This window comes from Spermophilus citellus (assembly GCF_964194105.1).
Source record: "Spermophilus citellus genome assembly, chromosome: 17".
Classification (NCBI taxonomy): Eukaryota; Metazoa; Chordata; class Mammalia; order Rodentia; family Sciuridae; genus Spermophilus; species Spermophilus citellus.
Genome location: NC_138199.1, coordinates 66,209,752 through 66,232,020, shown reverse-complemented (window position 1 = coordinate 66,232,020; position 22,269 = coordinate 66,209,752). Strand labels below are relative to the sequence as shown.

Genomic DNA, 22,269 nt, shown 5'->3' with positions numbered 1-22,269 from the left:
ATATGCTCAAGGGATTCGCTTGGAAAAGGTTTGGGAGACACAATACCCAGGGCCCGTAATCATTACCCAGGCTTGGTGGCTTTTGAACTCTTGGTCCTCGAACTTCCTGTAGCATGTGAGGCTGTTAACTTCCCCTTGTCCCCTGCTCCTCCCACCCATCTCCCTTCTCCCCTTTCTCTTTCTTCTTCTTCCCAACAATTTGCCCAGTGCAGCCTGGGCTGGAGACTGGCAAGATGCGGATCCACAGGCACATGGCCCCTCAGAGCACGTCACCTTCTGGGGACCTCTGATGGGAAAGCCCTCCATGGAGGGTAGCAGGAAGCACTAGGGAAGCCCAGTGACAAAGGGACAGAGGTGGGCAGGGCCATGCAAGGACAAGGGTGGGGACAGCAAAAGCTTCACAGAGCAATTCAATTTAACACGTGCTGGCAGATACGTGAGGATGACACAGGCCTCACCCTAAGGAGCGCCGGGTCTAGTAGGGAACTGTCTTCTCTGGTTTTCACGGCAGTCACCAGCTTATCTTCCTCCACTCCTTTTAAGTCCTCCTGGTCTCCTCCCTGCTTTCTCAGTCCCTTGAACAGGCCCTGCATGGGTTGGCTTGTGGCCTCTCCTCTCTCCCTCTGCTCTTCTTGTCAACAACACCACCCATTTTGGGTTTCTGCTGCAGCCCCAGAAGGATGACTCTCATGTCTTCATGTTCCCAGAGCTTTTTCTTGCATCTAGATTCAGATTTTCAACCATATGCCTCCAAATGAATGTCCTGGGAGCATCTCAGATACAACATTCAAGAAATAATGGTACTGTTGTCCATCAAGGGCCAGCTTATCAAATCGAAAAATGCAGTATTGGGTTTGACATATTCTTTTCCTTTGCCCTCTAAGTCTGTGAATTTTCCTTTTTGTTTTGGAACCGGGGGTTGAACCCAGAGGTGCTTCACCACTGAGCCACATCCCCAGCCTCCCCCTTTCTTTCTTTCTCTTTTTTTTCTTTTGTAGTTGTAAATGGATAGAATGTTTATTTATTTATTTATTTTTATGTGGTGCTGAGGATTGAACCCAGTGCCTCACACATGCTAGGCAAGCGCTCTGCCTCTGAGCCCCAGCCCCAGCCGGCCCAGCCCTTTTTTTTAAAAAAAATAATTTTTTTAGTTGTAGGTGGACCCAATACTTTATTATTTTGTTTATTTATTTGTATGTGATGCTGAGGATCGAACTCAATGCCTCACACATGAGAGGTGAGCACTCTACCACTGAGCCACAACCCTAGCCCCCTCCCTTTTTCTTTTTTCCTGAGACAGGGTCTCCTAAGTTACCTAGGTCCTTGCTAAGTTGCTGAGGCTGGCTTTGAACTTGCAATCCTCCTGCCTCAGCCTTCTGAACCACTGGGATTACAGGCATGAGCCACTGCACAGGGCGTGAATTCTCCTTTCAAGGGAGTCTTCACATCAACCCCTCTCTTTTTACTCCTTTTAACCACATCCAGTTCAAGCCTTCAATATTTCTCTTGTGACTGGTGAGGTCAATAACCTCCAGATGGGTTTCTTTTCAACTCTTGTTTATCTTATCTTCTGGCTGCTGCTTAATCTTTGTAAAGTCTAACCTCAACCATGCAGCACTCCCCAGAAAAGAGAGAAATCCTCAACTGCTGACAATGGCTTTCTGGTGAGTGATTGAACTCCTTGGCACTGCATCCAAGACTGGCCACCGATTGTCCTAACACATACCACAGTGCTTAGTAAAGAGCAGGCCTCAATAACAAAGCATTCTTTTAATGGACAAAATGAATGAAACTAACTTTCTGGTCTTGTTTTCCTCTTCACAGATATTATCCTCTGGCCAAGATATTACTCAATATTCCCTGAACACTTGTGAGCAAGTTCTGCTTCATGTCTTTCCTCATTCTGTTCCCTAACTGGAATGTCCTTCCTCTTGTTAATGGTCAGCAAAGGCCTCTTTCTCTGCTATGAATAACTGTAATTATACACATTGCAGCTGCATGTTTTATAGTTTTTGAAGTATTTTTACACATATCTTGTTATGCTGCTCCCAAGAGCCTATGGGAAGGTAGTATTGCCAATATTTTACCAATTAGGAAACTGATACTCAGCAAGGCTAAGTGACTTACCCAAGATCATATGATTAGTAGTGACAAGGGTAGATTTTGAACCAGCAGTGCTTTCCCCACTGGATCAGACCAGTTCTTGAAGTCTCTTCTCCCTGTGTCTTGATGGGGGTGTGTGGACAACCTCTACCCTCACCTGCAAACCCTGAGCACATGACTACCACAGACTGCCTTTGGTCACTAGATTCTCTCCTAAATTTACCAATGTGTTTAGGACTTAAATAGAAAGTTGGCTGCTGCAAAGCTCTGGCTGAAATGGGACTGAGGTGTGACTGGCCTTTAGCTATATATTTTAGAATAATTTATGGGTTACTTGTGCCTTACAGTCTAGACCTTTAATGCTTAGACATAAGATTCAGAACTAAACCAGCTGGTTGCAAAAATTGCTGGCCACAAAATCAGAGTCCCACCAGAAGCAGCCCAAAGCAGCAGGAGGAGGTGGAGCTCAGGAGCTTTTAAGAGAACATGCTAGACGTGCGGACCCCTTCCTGACCAGCCTTGGAAGAACCGGGTCCTGTGTACCATAGACTCTTGCACCAGGCCCACCAGCACCAAGCTGCCTGTGTTGGTGGGGCCAAACCTTTTCCAGAGCTCAGGCAGGCTGAAGGTGGCACCAAGGACGGTTCTTTCCATATCTTATGACCCTGAGACTTTGAGCCATTTAGTAGAAAAAGAACTGACTTTGAAAATTCCATGCCTGGAGCCTATGTTTATGCCTGTCTCCTTAGCTCTGCTGGACTGAGAGCTCTTGAGGGTAGGACCTGGAGCTTACTCATCTTTGTTTCTTCTCAATGCCCAGTACTGCCAGGCACAGAGTGCCTCTTGAAAGACGAGAACGTTAAGTCAAACAAAGATCGACTCCTGTGAAATGCTCAGTATTGCAAGCTATTTATTAGGATGTTTCTAAATGATGTTTTTCACTAACTTGTTTAAAATAACCTTACGGGAAACAGAGTAATCAATGAAATGAAATGATAAAAAAGTAAAATGTCAATAATGTTATTATTAGAGACCATGAGTCTTAATGAAACTTTGTATAAATGTACTGTCCTTAGCCAATGGCTATGGAAAATCAATATGATATCCAATCAATATGAAAGTTATTCATATTTCCAAAATTTAAGAAAGCCAGTTTGAAGCAGGGTTTATTATATGTATATTAATTTCCATGTTCTATCAGTTTAATCTGACACTGTTCATGCCTTTATGATAAACACATGCTTTACACAGTGTTAAGAAACCAAGTAAAGATCATGCCTCCTTCTCTTTTCTATAATGGATCAGACCAAATTTTCTAGGCTCCTTGTGAATAGTGAAACATTGTTTGCTTTCAAAGTGAATGTTAGTTTTGCCCGTGACAGTCTGACCTACCCTGAACCTGAGAGGTAAATGGCACCCACTCATTTTACACAGTGTTTAACGTGATGGAAAAAAACACCTGGGAGGACACTGAACATGTGCGGTCCTGCCCTGGGTTTGCTGCACTGTGCTGTGCAGTAGGGAAGTCACTTCCTTTCCTGATGGCTCCGTTTCCTCCACAATCAGGAAGTCTGATTAGATCTTTGCTGAAATTATGGGATTCCTGCTCAGATCTTATCTGGAATTAGAAATTATTTACCCCTGGTATGGATAAAAATAATGGTGATTTTAATTACTTTACTATTTATAGATTAAAGGAAACATCATGCTTTTGTAAGGCTAACTTAGAACATTAGTATTTTCTAACTCCATTCCTCTTGGCTCTGTATCAGGCTCAGCACATCCTTTGGACCCACTGGTGAACAGGACTGCTCTGTGGACTCTGACCTTCCATATGAGTAGACAGAGGAGAGCTGGAGGCACCAAGGCCAGTGGTGGGCAGCAAGGATGCCACCCATCAAGACCTGATGAGAAGCAGTCTTTTGTTTTTAATTAAAAACATAACTTTTAAAATGCTTCATTCATTTTTTGTTTTTGTAGAATCAAAACACAGGAATTTTTTCTTAAATGAAAACCAGAAACAGTTCAAACTTTTTTTTAAAGCGGGCAAGTTAAAAAAAGCAGCCTAGGAAATTGTCCTTTGTAATTCTGCCAGTTTCAATTTTGAGTCTTTATGCAACTAGTATCAGGATAATAATATTTGGTTAAAAAGAAAAAGATGAAAGTATTAAGTGCTGCTCTGCACCCTTTTCAGTGGTCTGATTGGTTAATGGGAGACTGGCTACTGTGACTGCAGTTGCTTTGACGGATGACAAAAAAAGAAAGAAAAAGGAAAAGAAAGTCATAATAGAACATCAATATTTTAAATATCCTAAGTAACTTCATATATAAGTAGACCCTAAAAAGTGTTCATGACAATAGCTCTAATTATTTTTTACTACTGCTATTAGTGTCACAAATTGAAAGGGGAACATGGATCAAATTTAGGCAAAATAAAATATTAAATTCACTATGGATAAATAGTATTTATTAGATGCCTATTATTTGCTGCTTAGTTTTGTTGAAACAACTGGCATTTCTTTTCTAGCTACACCCTAGGACCTTGTGGAAAGAACCCAATATCTCATAGTTGCAAAGATTATGAAATATTCAGCTTTACCCATGGGTATTTCCTGACATTTCGTTGGTAAACTATAGTCTTCTAGAAGATATCAGGAATTAGTGTAAGAAATATTCTAAAAAGCTATTGTCACTACAAAGATGAAAGCAACTTTGATGATCAAAAAGAAGTCAATAAAAAAAGACTGAAAGTAGTTCCCGAATCCTTCCCTATTGTTCATTTGGGATTTCTTAATTTCCCTACTCTCAATATATTATGGAATTTTCTGTGTGAAGTTTTGCCATGAATTAAAGTGATGTTAACAAAGTTTTACCTTAAGTCATATTTTACCGCTGACGGAGAAGCCCCTGTCCTCCGGGGAGCACCCTCTCCTGCTTTGAAGAAGCTGGTCTTTTCTCCTTGTAGTCACAAGTGTCCTTCACAGAGAACGGTGCTCAGCTGACCTCAAGTGACCATTAGACCCAGGCTGCTTTGACCTGACACCACCGCACTCCCATCTGAGGGGGAGGCTTTATCGGCAGCCGGTCTGCTAGGCGTCCCTTTCCTTTGCCCTTGCTTCTCTTTGCCCGTGGAAGGTCAATGGCATTTGCTACTACTGCAGGCATTTAGAACAATGTTTGTTTTCCTGACAACTTTAATAAACTCACTTTCACTATCACTGCTACCCATTTTTGTTTTGTTACTATTATAGTTTCAAAATTGTCATGAAAGGAGCAAAGATTTGAAATTCAGATAAACTTGGGTCTGATAAATCTTCAGTATTTCTTCCTAGCTGTGTGGTCTTGGGTGAGTTAAGCAACTCCTCTGGGTTTTAGTATGTCATCTATAAAATACTGTGAGCATTCAATGAGCTAACGTGTGATGTTTCTTTTATAGTGTCTGTCATCTTACAGGCATTTGATAAAGTATGATTTTTTATCCCAGTATTTTCATTTTGTCTTCCTACTGACTTGTATGACATAAATACTACATTATACATATATGTATATATGCCTATATGTATTCAAGCAAATCACACACACATTTATATTACACAGGGTGTACATTAGAGAGTAGGAAGTCAAGTCAATTAAGTTTTTTAAAAAAATTTTTTGTAGTTGTAGATGGACAGAATGCCTTTATTTTTTTATTTTTATGTGGTGCTGAGGATCGAACCCAGTGCCTTATGCATGCTAGGCAAAGTGCTCTGCTGCTGAGCCCAAGCCCCAGCCCCTCAATTAAGTTTTCTTTTTTAAAGCCTCACATCTTTACACAAAAATTCACTCAAAATGTATCACACAATTAAAGTAAATCATAATACTATAAAACTTTTAGGAAAAAGGAGAAAGTCTGGGCCATAGGACTCTGACCAAAGTTCTTTGACTTGATACCAAGAAGTGAACCATACCAGGAAAATCTGATAAATTCCATCAAAATTAAAAATTTTTGGTCTATGAGCCTGTTTGAAAAATGAAAAGACAAAGTTTGGAGCAGGAGGAAATATCTGCAAACTGAATTATTTAGTAAGTATTAATACTCAGCATCTCTCAGGTGCTTAATTCTGCCATTTGGTACCATCCCCTATCATGGGATCCTATTTGTAAACATCTCTTACCTTTTCCCCCAAATCAAAATGACCTAACTTAATATTCTTATATGCATTTTACCACATAACAACCAAAATATAGATGTTTGGCAGTATCTATGGAAAATTCCGTATATAATGGCTCAGTGGCACTTTGAAGCAGGTTAGCAATGCTACACTCAAAGGCCAAGGAGAACACATTTATAAAAGGTCTCATCAAGATTCATAGTCTCTATTGATACATTTCGAGCTTTTTACTTTAAATTGTCAAAATTAGCACTTAATATAATCCATTATATGCAGGAGAGTTGGGTGAAAATAATCATGTCAGTCGAAAATAAAATGAGTCATTAGCTACTGTCATGGCTAGATTATTCTGGTTTATGCTTTATAAACAGAATGGGAAGAAAGAGGGGAAATCTTAAATTCAAAAGAAAACATATTTATGCTTCTAAGTAAAATAAATCCATTTATTTAAAAAACAGTGACACTGCAGACACCATTGGCTGTATAACTACATCCATTTCCCCTCTTCTTTTTTTCTGGTTTTCCTTTCTTTCCTAATTCCATCACCAGCAGGTGGATCCTGATTGGTCTAGGCTAAGTTTGGTCCTCTTGGTCCTCCTGCAAAGGATTGGGCATGCCAGGCTGAGCATGTGACCTGCTCTGGCCAATGAGATATGAAGTGAGGTGAGAGACCAGGTGCTAGGAAAGATTTCCTTACTTTTCAGGAGGAGACCCCAGAGATTGTCCATTCCTTTCTGCCTCTGGATAGCACAGATCTGGGCAAGATGCCGGGGACTCCTGGGCTATCTTGGAATCACTTTAACAGTGAGACCAGCACAGGAGGTAGAGCCGTGAAAATGCCAGAGACGCAGAGCCAGAGCCTGCCCTCCCTCGGGACTTGTTCTGCAGTCTTCCATTCCTATGATGTCGTGCCGACCACAGAGGTGTTCTGTTACTTGTAAAGAACCCTGACTGGCATGGGGGATACAGGAGCCCCTTGACCCAGAGAAAGTAGACAAACAAACAAGCCAAAGGGGGCAGGAGGGCATACCTGTTCTTGTGACTCGAGTTCTCTGTGCTGTAACTTTTTCTCTGCACATCGCACCTGATTAGAGCGGTTTTCTAGTTCATCTTGTAAAACCTGAAATGGTGTAAAACAAACACAGCAATGTTAAAAATTAGCTTACTTGGAAAAAATAGTCTTGACACATGAACTGGCATTAAAAAAAACCCTAGATCTCTAGTTTATTACTGTTGTTCCATACAGTTCAGACACACAAAATCAGGCTATTGTGTGTTAAGCCCAGATGCGTTCTGTGTTAAGAATACCTAGTGCAAAAAATTCCAAACTTAGGAAACAAATTAGCAGATGTCAATTCACATTATAAAAATATCTCATATTCTCAGCATAGAACCACAACCATGTAATAAAGCATCAAGCTATTTCTAATTAAAATAGCCCTCCCAAGGACTGGGGATGTGGTTCAGTAACAAAACACTTGTCTAGCATGTTTGCTAAGTTTGATCTCCAGTACTGCTCAAAATAATAAAATAAAATAGCCCTTCCAGTACACCTGAAAGTATACTTATACTCTGAAAGGTATTGAAATAGAGAGGAATCATAATACCTGATCAACATAGCATTTCTCAAAATTATCAAATGGTTAAATTATTGTAAACTTAAAGAAATTTCTTTATGAAATTGGAATAGTATGGCATTTGAAGAAAGTACAATGACTGGACAGGTATGAACTCTCAGTTGTCAAGTAATTGTTGGAAAGAGAATTCAGGTTAATATGGGGAACATAGAAGTCACAAAAATCAATAATTATCCTTGTATCAATTGCCATTTTAAGTAAAAAGATAACTAGAAAAGAAACAGGATCCATTCGAATAGTCCCAAGTAATAATAGAAATAACCCATGGAGAGTTCCAGTGAGCAGCACAGAGGATGACAACACAAAGATGTCGAGTAAATCCTCAAAGTAAAATTCACATAGTCAATATTACTGAGTTCCTGCTTTATGTCGACATTGCAATAGGTGCTACAGATGTAGCTCTGAAACAGACCCCCAAAAATCACCCTGTCCATAATGCTTACATCATAACACGGCGGGTTAACATGCCAACAGTAAGTATAATACAGTTGGTGATAAGTGCAGAGGGAGACCAAAGCAGAGAAAGGGGATATCCCAGCGTCAGGTGGAGGAGTGCTGCAGTTTTAAATAGATGGCCCAAGAAGGTGCAACTGAGCACAGTCCTGAAGGAGGTCAGAGGACAAGCCACACAGGTGTCTACAGGACAGCCTTCCAGGAAGCAGAATCAGCTGCATCAAGACCTTGAGGAAGCCACAGAAGCCAGTGAGAAGATGGAGCGATAAGATCAGGGACATGACAGGGCTCAAGTCATCCAGTCACATGGTATGTCATAGGTCAGTTAAGGACTTTGGGTTTTGCTCAGAGGCACATGGGAAGCTCCTGCAGGGCTGTGGGTAGGCGTTGCTTTGGTAGACTAGAAAGGGAGGAGGCAGAGCAAGGAGGCAGGTCAGAGGCCACTGCAATCCACTGGGAAAGGGAATTAGATGGAGGGTGTGGGGAGCAGTTGGTGAGGGAAGAGTTGGATTCCAGATATATTCTGAGGATAGAAATGGTAGCCCCAAGGAAGTAGATGCAAAGCATAAGAAAAAAGAGGGCCCCAAGGAATTGGCCTGAGTAGTTAGAAGAGTGCAGTTAGCACTTACAGAGATGGGGCAGGTGGGAGAAGCACTGGGGCTCAGCCTGGTGTGTATGTCTGAAAGGCCTAGTACGCATCCAAGTGAGACCCTGGGTGTAAAAGCCCAAAGTTCAGACAGAATGTCAGGTGTCCATGAAAAGCCCCATCAACACAAGGCCAGTCTCCTCTATGTACATACACAGACAGTGGGGCTTCAGCATTACGGCGTTCCAGAGCCCTCTGAGCATTTGATGGAAGCTATGTGGTCGGTTCCCCACAATGGAGGAAAATATATGCTTATCATTTTTTCTCTGATTTTTAGGGAGTACATAGATTGCCTGAAGCCCATGCATGGATAGACCTCAGGCTAAGAAGTTCTAATTTAAAAATTGAGACGGTCTGAGAATGAGCTCAAGTGTTTTAGGGTCTCTTTGATATAAAACTTGATTATAAATCTACAGTTTGACGCTTGGAAATCTCTCAAACTCCTTGATTGTCTTTTTTTTTTTCCTTGATTGTCTTTAATTCCGTTACTATGGTCTGTTTCCAAAAGGCTGAATACAATTGTCCCTGTGCTTGTTGTTCAGGCAGCATTCTTTTACTTTTGATAGCCACCAGTAAATAGATTTTAGCTTCTTTTCTGGCATAATTAGGAGAGTAATGATTACTGCACTGGGAAGAATATTCATGCATCTGTTTCTCTGCCCCTGCTCCTTCCTGCTCTCTAATCCGTCCTCACACTGCTGACAGAGTGATCTTCTTAAACCTAAATCATGTTATTCCCCACTGAAATGCCCAAGCCACTCTCCAGCACCACCGAGGTGCACACCACTAAGGACCTGGCTGAAGCCTCAGTGTGCCAGCGTGTGACACGGATGCTCTTGTCACTCTCAGTAACAGGAGATGGGTGGGTTTTATTTTTACCCTCACTCTGACCCTGTCGTGCAGGTATTATTTCAGCTGCATGAGAGAGGAGCCCACTGAGGCTCAGTGTGTGGTTATGCAGCTTGCTCCAATCCAGGTGTGGCCAGGAGGAAGGCACTGAACTGGGATTTTAACCTTCCTCTGACTTCAAATTCAACATGTCTGGGCGCCTTCCTGCTGTCCCGATCTCATTCTGTACCTCTTTTTTCTTTGTACAGAAGCCCTGTCCACCTACTCTGTTCAATGGCCTCATCCCCCTGACCTATGCCACAGCCAAGCGAGGACTCCTCTGGGCTCTTAACTACCTGGTGTTGAGAATTACTTCATGTCTGTGTGCGGCTGGCTCTCTCAGGGCTCTCTCCTCGCCATCTCTGCCAGGCCTGGTGCCACGTCCATGTGATGCCTGGCATACATGTGACTCAATTCCTGCTTGTGGAGGGACTCTTTAATAATTGAACTCTACTCCCTGAGGACATGTCCTTCAGTCATCAGAGCTTCCAGCTGTCCTTAATTCGGTACATGTAACTGAAGGTTATGATGTGTCTTGAAATATAGAATATACAAACACAAGTTCCGTTAACCTGTTTATAGACACACATGATAATTACTATTTGTAATAATGTTATCTGGTTTCTTCTACAATAAAAAAAATACTTTTTAAAGAAACTTTATTTTTTAAATTTCACACACAAAAAGTAAAGGATCCGCGCCTCTCCCTTCCCTATCCCCAGCTGTCTCTCTTCTTTTTCACTGCAATCCCCTAAGAGTGCCTGCGTTCAGTGTCTGCTCCCATTTTCTCAGCCCCTCATCATACCTGCCTCTGGCCCCCTTGGCTCTATTGAGTCTGACCTCACTGTCACCTCCCAAGTGCCAAAGCCAGCAGCTAATTCCCCCTCGTTCTATAGCAGCATTTGGTCTCTTCACATCCAATTGTGTTTTTCCCTTGAATTTTGAAGAATTAATTCTGTCCAGCCAAGTCACAGTATTAAAAAATCAGGCTGCTGCAAAAGAGAAGGCCAAATATAAAGAGGCCTTAAGCAAGGGCAGCGTGGACAGACAAGTGGACAGAGGCAGTAGAATCTTTACCCAGGGATCAGAGGAAAGAGGGACTCTTTCTTTACCATGAGGCTTTATCCCAAAAGACCAGAGGGAAGTGAGAATATGGAGCACATCAGAAACGGCGGGGCAGCACTGTGTTTGTTAGGTTAAGTCCTACAAGGACTTCAAGGAGGACCACCGCTGTGGTCTGAATATTTATATCCCCACGATCTATATGTTGAAATCCTGGCACCCAAGGTGGTTGGCATTAGGAGGTGAGCCCTTTGGGAGGCAGAGCCCTCATGAATGGGACTAGTGCCCTTAGAAAACAGGCCCAGGAGCGGTCCCTGGCCTCTTCTACCATGTGGGGACAGAGCAAAAACAGCCACCTGTGAACCAGGAACCCAGCCCCCATCAGATGCCAAATCTGCCACTGACCCATCTTGGAAATTGAAGTATCCAGAACTGTAAGAAATAAATGTGTGTTGCTTCTAGTTCACAGTGTGTGGGGTTCTGCTGAGCAGCCTGAAGTGCCCTGAGGACCTGTCCAGCTGTGGCGCAGCAAAGGTCTGAACAGGGCAGAGGGCTCTCACAGGTGCACGTGGGATGCTTCCTTAAGAAGTAAGCAAAATGAGCAGAGGGCCTGAAACCTGCCCTTTGGGGGACACCCACACTTAACACCAGGCAGGAGAGGAGAAGGTGCTGTGAAGGGAGCTGCTGGGAATCGAGATGGGGGGAGGTGACTGAGAAGTTAGGATGAGCAAAATCTAGCTGAAAGAAAATTTCAGAGGACAGGGCAACAAAATCAGACCTGAGCCCTTCTCCACACTCTGGGTGTGTATATTTTTAAAATCATGTTTGTGAGGCAGGCGCTCTACCACTGAGCTACAGCCCCAGCCCAACACTCCGTACATTAAGAGACTATTGGGTTCACCATATTTTATCAGTATTATTAAAATAGGATTCAAATTACATTTGTTTTTCACTTAAAATTTGCTTATAGTTAAAAATATAAAATATTACCCATTCAAGGTTAATCAGAGAAATTAGTTATGTATAGAAATTACTTTTTATTATCTATTAGAAAGTCAGCTTAAAAAACTGAAAAATAACCAAATAATATTCCATTTTCAAAATAGGTAAAGAGTACTACATGAAAGGAAAATGATAGCTTATATCAGCCACTATTTCTGGTTTTATATTCTAAAAAAATTACTATTAAGATATACTATAAAATTTATTATTAAAATTGCTGTTAGTTCCAACCTCAGAAATTGACATAAGGACTGTGTGAAAATAACCATGATTTTTCAGTAAACAAAACTGGAGAGAACTTTCTTTTAAGTGCATCTTCTTTATTTTAAAAACCCCCGAATTTGACATTTTGCACACACACACACACACACACACATACACACACAACTTTTAGGTTATCCCTGAGAAAGGCACAATATAACTGAGTGAAATGTCCAATCCTAGGTCAAAAATATAAAACAAAACCCAACTAGGAGAGTTAAACTGTTGATTCTGCAAAATTATTCCTCATCTCGTAGCTCTGCTGTGTTAAGTGGCATCATTACTGAAAAGATAGCTCCTTCCTCCAATTAAACCAGCCTGTAAATACCATCTAAGCCAACTTGCTGGAGAGCTTCATGGTTCTTGACTTTGAGTACTATGTGTTGATGGGAACAAAGAATGACACTTTTCAGAAGAAAAATATAAATGACTAAATAAGCTTTACAAGAACAATGAGAGTGGACCACACTCTTTAAAGGGGAGGAGGTTACAGGATAATCTGATTTATTTAAAATAGGAAAATAATTAGAGAAAACTAAAGTGTGAAGGATTTTACATGCTAATGGGCTCTTTAGGGTGAGGAAAATAAGTTGGTTGCTAATGTGCCTCTTGAATGGCACCTGTGACAGTCCTAGAACTTTTCTGTTGCCTTGAAAGAACAAAAAAGAGTGTAATAGTCAAGGCCGTTTTCTAAAATCTGTAAACATAACTCAAAGCAAGCCACTCCCTAACTCATAAAACCACGGTAGTAAGACATTTTGTGTAATTTTATCACAACCCAAGTTTTCTCCTGTATTTCCTTGCTATTTAAATGAACATAAAGTGATGGCAGATACATGCCTTTTAATGATGAATAAATGAAACAAAAGTTCATTTTAATTATAAATTAGTTAAAAAGTCATTTACTAAAGGGAAACTTCATTGGCAGAAGTACTATTTCAGTGATAAAAAAGACAATGGCAGGCTGGGGTTGTGGCTTCAGTGGTAGAGCACTTACTTGCCCTGGGTTCACTCCTCAGCACACATAAAAATAAATAAAAATGAAGGGGAAAAAAAGGGCCATATCTAACTTAAAAAAATAAAAAATAAAAAGACAATGGCAATGTTCTCAGTGTACAACAAGGCGTTTGACAGGGGGCTTTGAGACTTGGCTTCCAGTAGGACCAGAAGCCTTTCTAAAGTCCTGACCTTGCCTCTGGCTGCCCTCTGCATCACCTGAGAGCTGACTTTGCTGCCCCCTTCCCAGAGGGCTGTCTAAGCAAGTAAAGTGTCTTCTGCTCATAGCTCAGAATATTGTGCTGCAGGTTCTCACCAGAGAATTCAGTTTCAAGCTCCTTTCCATCCTTATCAAAATCTCAGTTATGTGGAATTGGAAAAATCCACCTACAAGTCAGTCAGTCATTAGCAGTCAGTCACCTTCTCCTGGATCACTGTTCTGGTTCCACAGCAGAGGAGGCACATACTCTTACATACTGTATGTCACACTTCTCGCCTTTTAAAGAGCTTTCCAATTACTCCCCACTGACTTGAAATCTAGGGTGTTTGACACATCTGCCTTATTCTGTGGCAAAATGCTTGCTCCTGGCCTTTCCACAGTTTTCATGAGGCCCATGGGCACACTTTTCTGGGCCCAGTCTACAAAAGGGGCAGAGGTAAGTGGATCCTCTTGGTTCTCTCATGTAGATTTGTCCACTTGTCTGGGAAGGGGACTTGGAATGTTAAGAATATTCTATTATTTAACCATATGAAGTTAAACCATGTGAAGCAAAAAGAATGTGGATTAAAGCTCTGCCCTATAGAAATATAAAACGGGGATTGGCCAAGTCATGGATTTTGAGGCTCTGGCTAGTCTGTGGCTATGTAGCAGGCGAGTCTTGGAGCCTCACTGGGTGAGCTGCAGGGGGCCTCATCAGCTGCAAGAGCGAGGAGGAGCTGAGCAATTGAACTCAAGTCAAAAGCAAAGTAGAATGAAGATGCTGCCAAAATGGAGTCCCCCTGGCCAGGGCTGGATACTGCGGCTGGGTGATGGGAGATGGAGTTCTTCTGACTCTTCTCCCTACATGTGTGTGAGTTTCCATAAAAAAAGTTAAAAAAAACCAACTTTTTTTTTTTAAGCTTTCTGTCTTTTAAGAATGATGAAGTCACCATAGACTTCCTTTTGTGAGGATTGAATTTAATGTCTTTGGAGAAATAGATGATTCACTCATCATTAAACAATGGGTAGGAGGGATGGAGAGGACTCTCCCACGCACATTCTGGATAGAAAGTGAAGAAAGCAGGGAGTTGGGTGTTCACATTTTGACTGGAGGATAAGTTAACTAGAAAAGGAAGGCTTATTCATATTTTTATTGGGGTAAAATTCAAGGTTTAGCTTTTTTTTTACTGGCAACTGTCTATTTTCCATTTAAAACATGTATGATGATTTTAAAATTTGTCATAAAAAATCTGTTAATATTATAAAATCTTGACATTAACCTATTGTCCATTGGTTGGCTGATCCATCAAACAGAAGTGACAGCTAATCATAAAGTTGAAATCAGAGTTACTCTCTTTTAAACCTGAATTGTCTTTGTAGTAACTCCCATGTGTGTTGAAACAGAGTGACTCTAGTCTGTAAGTGATGCTGATATTTCCAATGAGTAAGTTTTCTTTGACATGTAAATTGACATACAAATGATAAATGGTTTGCTTTCTAGTACTGCTAACTGAAAGCTAAGGTAAAATAAATAAAAGCAATAAAATTGCACTTTCTTTCCAAGTTAGATTTATAGTCTTTATTTTTTAAATCAGATCTTAAGTGACTGTGAGGAAGCAAAGAGAACAAGCCCTGTCATTCCCACAAGGAGATGTAAATCAGGGACAGCTGAAGATGACACAAGGGAAGAGAGTGACACTTTTACTGGGTGGCCTCACTGGCTATTTGCAGAGGCCGCTATACTCCTGATTTATTATTATTTTGACATAGGCTAAAGTTAATTAACAAAGTAAGAAATCTTTGATGTTGAAGTGCTACTCTAGATTTCTTTTAAGGTGATTCTTCATTCAGACCCACCCAGGGTGAATAACAAACCATTACAAAACCAAACCAAAAGCCCAACCCCCCTTTTTTGTTTAAATTTTTTTTTAGTTGTAGATGGACAGATACCTTTATTTTGTTGATTTATTTTTATGTGGTGCTGAGGATTGAACGCAGGGCCTCACACGTGTGAGGCACGCACTCTACCACTGAGCCACAACCCCAGCCCCCAACCCTTTTGTTAGTGGTCCCACAGTCAGTCCACACTGGTCTGATGAGGACATAAAGCAACAAGAGGCACAGTCACTCTGGAGGCCACTGTCGCATTCACGACTGTGTAAGTTTTTCCTTATGGCTTATATTCAGTGTTTAAATTTTTTTCCTGTATCCAAACAAGTACCTTTAAAAAAATACTTCTCACAATTCAATCTCTTGTGATATTGGTGTGAAGAAAAGGAGCTCTTTGGGGATTTTAACCCAACACATATGCTACTTTTCACATGAAGCGACATTCCTTTCAGGTGAAAGCTTTCAACAGTTGTCAGAGTAAGATACATGCATGAGAAACTGCACTTGAACATGAGCTTACTGTGCTATTGGTTCAACATTCAAGGCAAAAATATTATGGCCGATATAAAAAACACAAGGATAAGAAAGTTTTCGATTCCTCTGTTTTCTTCCCTCTCTTATCTATTTTCAGTCCTTTAAAATTCCTAAGGATTTCCTCTAAAAGTCCTAAAAATGCAGTTTTCTTTCAAAAGTTAGTGTTTCCTGGTCTTAAGAGAGGTTCCAGGAAAATAAATCATGTTATTTCAAGACTTTGATGATCTGAGGAAGCTGGACTCTCCTCACGCACCTCCTTGATGTTTCCATTGTCACTGAAGGCCATTGACTTTACCCACACCTCCTCCTTAAGGAGCTAGTCAGTTCTACTCAGGAAATTCTGAGCACGTTTCCCACCCCGTCGCTTCAGACGTTTCACTTGTGAACAGGTTCTTATCGGGTGGTAGAAATTCAGGATCAAGTTCAAGAACCACAGCCAGGAAAATTGCTCAGGATCCTAGAGCAATTTCCTCATCTGGCTAGTGCGACAGCCCCTCCAATCTGAGTTCAGTCTCTGCGGAACAGGGTGTAAACTGCTGTCCTACAGACCACGCTCTTCTGCACAAGCCCAGGAAAGAGAGGACTTGTAAGTCATTTGTTTAAATTTTGATTTTCTTACAGGGCTAATCACTCACACCTGTGATCCCTTGAGCCTGCAGAATCACTGCAAACTCCTCCAACAGAACCGTGGATTTCTCCTCTATTAAAACTGAAGTCAAGATTCATTTCTTCCAGACTGGAGAAAATTCCTATTTCCCATTAAGTCCGATGTCTTCTACATTATAACATATTTACACATCTCTTACTACTGTGACTTCATCTGACTTTTTTCCTCATTGTAGACTATGAGCTTCATAAGGGTACCCCCCCATATTTTTAAAAGTGATCTCTGAAATGCTTGGTAAAGTGATATTTACACTATGGTAATAGGTATTTACTGGTAACACCAACCAATTATATAAAGATCAAGTTGCCTTTCCTTTCAAACAGTTAAGGAATTCCCACTAAAATTTTTCAGATTTTTTCCACCTTAGCTACATTTCCTCTTACTCTGTCCCTAGATAAAAGTAACTGCTTTACCCAGTTTCCTCCCTCAAGTGTCAGAAGTGGGGTCCCTTTTGGTTTTCTTAAGTTAACACAGCTAGTAGTGTCCTTTTTCCAAATTCCCAGGGCCCATCATGGCTGTCCCTTTGCTGGGTCCCCTTGGGATCGACACACTGGCAGGCCCTTCTTTGCCTGCTGCTCTCTTCCAGAGACTGGTCTCCTCCCTACCATCTGTTGTATGGGACAATGGACAAGACCCTGATGATGGTCCCTTCAACCCTGATGCTCTTTCATACTTAGATGGCCACATACCTTTTGTTTGCTTGTTTCTTTTGTTAGGTGGCTACAATTCTCAAGTGACTGCTCCGTTCCTCATATTTCTCCCCCATTGGCTGGCTACTCTTCCCTCATCTGCACCTTGATTTTGGTTTCCAATACTTTTTGAAGCTTGTTCTCTGTGAGCTCAGCCATGATCCTTCTATTGCCAATCCAGCAACTTTCCCCACACCTTTATTCTCCTGGACGTCTTTATTGTACTGGACCTTGCTGAAACCTCTCCTTCCACACCACAAAACAATGGTGGCCTCCCTTTTCCCACATGCCTCCTGTGCCTCATTCCTGTGCCACTGCCTCCTCCTCCTCCTCTCTTCCTTCTTCCTTCTAGTTGTGGGTATTGCCCAGGTAAAGTTCTCTCCTCTTTACACAGTCCCCTTTGAGTAGTTAATCAATTTCATAAATTAGTAAAAAGTATCTCTATAATCTGAGTATATAGCATGTGCCAGGCATTGTGCTGTTATTCTTTAAAAGCATTTTATCTAACATTTGGAAAGCTCATAAAGCCATAATTATCCTGCTTATAAACGGCACTACAGAGAGCCTTACCAAGCACTGGGACTGAACTGAGCCCAGCTGAGGAAGGTCTGGACAGAGAAACTTCACTGAGGAGGTAATATGTGAGCTGGAGACTGTTTGCCAGGAGCAGAGGTGAGAGGGTGGTGCAGCCAGTCACAGAGGACCAGGAGGCTGTGCAGGGGACAGCCTCTGAAGCAGAAAAGGCATGCTGTGTGACACAGAAGGACCTCGCGGGCCCTAGGACTCTAGACTTCAACCTGTAATAACAGGGAACCACTGAAGGGCCTAGGGAGGGAGATTTACAATACTGGAAGAACACTGGTGTGGCAATGTGGGAAATGGTGGCATGAAACTCACTGGGGCTCTTCACAGAACCTTGGCAAGACATGTGGGTAAATCCTTGGTGTGAAACAGAGAAAAGGATGCCAGATGCGGTGGCGCATGCCTGTAATCCCAGCAGTTTAGGAGGCTGAGGCAGGAGGATCACGAGTTCAAAGCCAGCCTCAGGAACTTAGTGAGGCCCTAAGCAACTCAGTGAGATTCTGTCTGTAAATAAAATATAACAAAGGGTTGGTGATGTGGTTCAGTGATTAAGTGCCCCGGTTCAGTTTCTAATACAAAAAAAAAAAAAAAAAAATCCAACCAAAACAAACAACCAACAATAAAAACAAAAACAAAAGAGAAACAAACAAAAACAGAGGAAAGGAGCAGTTTATACTGTGTCTTCTCAATGTATGGCAGGAGTCCCCTCCCAGAACAATGTGTCCATCAGCCTCATGGTCCTCATGGTGAAAAGGCCAGACACAAGCACCAAGCAGGGGTTGGGGATATGGAAAGAGAAAAATGTCAGTCAGTGAGAAATAGTTTGGAAACTCTGAAAAGCAAAGATAATAAAAACTATAATTTGCACACTGGGTAACACAAACATGCAGGAAAATCTGTTCAAGAGCCTGCTAGGAGGCCTGCAGTATCACGTGGAGAAGAGCCTGGCTTGGACGAGGGATGGTGAGAAATGATGGGTCTGGGGAACAGAGGTGGGGAGGCCAGTGGGGCCGAAGACGACCATGGGGCCTCTAAATGGAATGGATGCTTCAGGCTTGAGAGGAGGCTTAAAGAATGACTAGGAGGTTTTGGGCACAGATGACTGGGTGCTGTCATTAAGGCAGGGAACACAGTAGAATTAAAATACAGAAAGGAAGGAAAAAATGGAAGCTTCTGTGTGACAAGGATTCGACAGTTATGATGGTGCCAACGGCTTACCCATTAGAGTGTGGTGTCAACGGAGGAGTGTAAGAAACGATTTGGGGCAATGAGATCTGAGTCCCATTTTGCAGTCACTGAGTTTGATGCACATCCCAGCACCCAGCTGTTCCTGCTCGTGGGCAAGGGCCTGCTTCCACCAGGACATGCTGCCTCCTCCTGCTCCTCTCTGCCCCCAAGATCTTGCAGGTACCCACATTTGACAGCTCCAACTGTCTTGCTTGTGTGCACATGGTCACCTCCATGTCATCTCAAATGTATCAAGTCCAAGACCAAACCCATGACTTCCCCACCCAGCAGCTTCCCTCCCTGCTGTCCTGCTGCCACTCTTTCAGTCACTGGGTTTCAATCTCACATCGCCTGAGTCCCTTCTCTCCCAGTTCTCTCTTTCCATTAGTTGCTCAAGTTCCGTCAACTTCTATTTGAAATGGTTCCCACCCAGTCCTCCCTTCTGCACACGTTCCAGATTTCCCAGCTGTGTTAAATTGCAAACCAGGACTACACAACGCAAGCCTGTCACCCTGCACACTTCTCATCAAGGTAAAACTAAACTAAAACTCCTCCAGCCAGCTTTAGGTCCCTTCTTAGCTGTGTTGATCCCTGCGGACTTCTCTCACTGTGCTGAGATGCCACCCCACAGCTAACATGTTAGTTCCTACACGTCAGGCCCTGCACAAAGGCTTTAAGGACTCCACCTCCTTTCACAAGATCCATCCACAATGGAAGCTACTTTACGAGAAGCAGTTAAGGCTCCTCAGGGTTGCCCAGCTACCCAGAGGGAAAGACCTGTGGACAGGGACCGACTCCAGGTTGGCCTGAGCTGAGGAGGAACAGGTGCTGTCTTTCAACCTCCACCTTCTGCTACAACAGACCCAGCCCCACCTGCTGTGGTCTCTTCTTCATCTCGTCTAGAATGCCGTTGTCCTGCCCATGCTAGTGTCTCCTTCCTTCAAAAGCTTTCAGTGACCCAAAATGCTCTGGGCTTACTTTTAAGATATTTAGTCTTTAATGAATCGGAATATGTGAACACAAAAGAAGAAATTTGTTTCTTTGTGTCACAGATTCAGCAGTAATAATAATGCCAACAGCTTCTCTTTCCAAGTGTGGGGCCCAAAGTTATGGGTTGAATAATATCCTCCAAAAAGCTATGCTAAAGTCTTAATCCCTAGAACTTGTGAAAGTGATCTTATTTGGAAATGGGATCCTACCAGATCTAATTAGATGAGGTCATCCTGGAGTGGGCCCTCACCCCAACAGGACAGATGTTTTGACGAGAAGATACACAAGGGGAGGTTGGACGTGTGGTGGCAGAGACAGAGACAAGAGATACATCTCAGGCCAAGGAACACTAAGAACTTCTGGAAAACACCAGAAACTAGAGGAGGCAAGAAAGCACTCTTCCTGGAGCTTCAGGGAGCACAGGCCTGCCACACCTTCATCTCAGACTCCTGGCCGCCAGCACTGTGAGACAATGGCTTTCTCTTGTCTCAGGCCACCCAGTTTGGGGTGTTTATTATGGCAGCTCTAGGAAACTAAACACATGAGAAGGGCACTTCTCTTGAAACACTAAACACACACGTTTCTTTCCTACTGCTCAGTTCTTTTAGACCTCATTTTGCCCACATGAGGACCAACGGTATATTCATGACGAGACAATCTGGGAAATAGCACTGAGGGCATTACTACTTCGTTATTCATTAGTGTTTCTATTATTTTGTGTGCACGGTCATATCAGGTTATAAAGAAAGGCATTTCACTAAAACGATGGCACATTCTTAGATGATGAGAGGGAAAATGCTTAGATGCGGAGGTGAGATCCGTAGGTGAGCTGTTTCCCACACCCTCCCCCCAACAGGGGATGGAAATCATCTATGCCAGATAAAGCGCCTTTCTTTTTTTAACCTTAGGGTTCTGTGATATCTGGAGCCCATACTTACGAAGGAAGAAGTTTAAAACTTTCCGTTTAAACCACTTAGAATGAGAGGATTTACAAAGATCCTGTTTAATGTTCAGCTGACACATTGTCAAAAATATTTATCATGCAACCTTTTGAAGTTTCTTCCACTCCCTTCTAGTTATTAAAGCTCAGACTGCAGTTAGTTATCAACAACAAAGCATACACATGATGGTGTTTTTATAGTCAGCCGTTCAGTATGATTTCTGAACTACTAAGCAAAATTTAGTTCTCCTGATCAGAAAAATGATTAGTGACCTAGTTTTCGGTTGAATGCCAGGTTGATTTCTGAGAACCCTTCTGTATGGACCTGGCAGACTGCAAGGAACTTGGAAATTTCATTTCTCTTATAATGTTTCAAACTGCAATAATTTTCAGCTAAAGAAAGGCCACTTTAAGTTAGAATGGAATTCTTTCAGTGAAAAAAGAGGAAATACTGACCTACACTATTGAGAAGATACCTCTGGCAACTTAATTCCTAACATAAATGTCTTCAGATTGAGAAGATACTCTAGTTCAAATTTTGGTTCCAAAAAGAATCAAAATTCTTTCTGTATAATGCAACTGAATAAAACTTTTTGAGTACACACATTGTGCTAGACATCATATGGAGGGGACAAAGTGGGTAAGACATGCTTCCTCTTTTAAGGAGCTGACATTCTCATAGAAGGTATGAGATAAGGACAGAAAACCGGAGAGCACATGAAGTCTCTTAAGCAGTCAATTGAGAGAACAGGACAGAGAAAGAAGTTCAAAGACATCACAAGGAAGGAAGCAGATAAATCCAGAATGTGGGACATTCTACAGAACAACAGACCTGCTTTCTGCAAGACATCAATGGCATGCCAAAAAAAGTGAAGGAAGGATCTGCTTGACATTTGAAAGGACATAAAAGATATAGCAACCAAATGTAATGTCTGCACCTTGCCTGGATCCCGATCCAGACAAATCAACCATAAGAGGGCATTTTAAAGCCAGTTTGGGATCTTAAATATGAAGCAGGTATTAGAGAAGGCTAAAAGACAACTGTTACTTTTTCTAGGTATGATGGATTTGAGACTGTGTAGGATGATGCTGATTTTCTGAGAGGCATTCTGTAATATGTAGGGCAAAATAACACCACGCCTGAAATTTCCTTCAAAATATTTTAGCAAAGAGAAAGAAAAGATATAGTAAATGTGGCCAAACCTTGATAATTGTTAAAGGTGGGTGACAGATAAAAGGGAGCTCACATAACTATTCTGTTTGGGTATGTTTGAAAATTTTCATAATTAACTAGAAAATCCTTTATGTAGTAAAATATCATGGGAGGGAAAGTACTTGAGATCAAGAAAGTC

General features: G+C 41.9%; 1 protein-coding gene across 10 annotated transcripts in view; it reads right to left on the bottom strand.

Moving 5' to 3' along the window:
* Positions 1 to 22,269, bottom strand: part of CEP112 (centrosomal protein 112) — a gene marked incomplete at both ends in the record, with an annotated part of 491,423 nt that overhangs the window by 37,142 nt on the left and 432,012 nt on the right. For all 10 annotated transcript variants that reach the window (XM_081273022.1, XM_081273019.1, XM_081273024.1 and 7 more), the window contains one exon: positions 7,285 to 7,374. In XM_081273022.1, the coding sequence (XP_081129148.1) occupies positions 7,285 to 7,374 (90 nt within the window). The remainder of the gene's footprint in view (positions 1 to 7,284; positions 7,375 to 22,269) is intronic.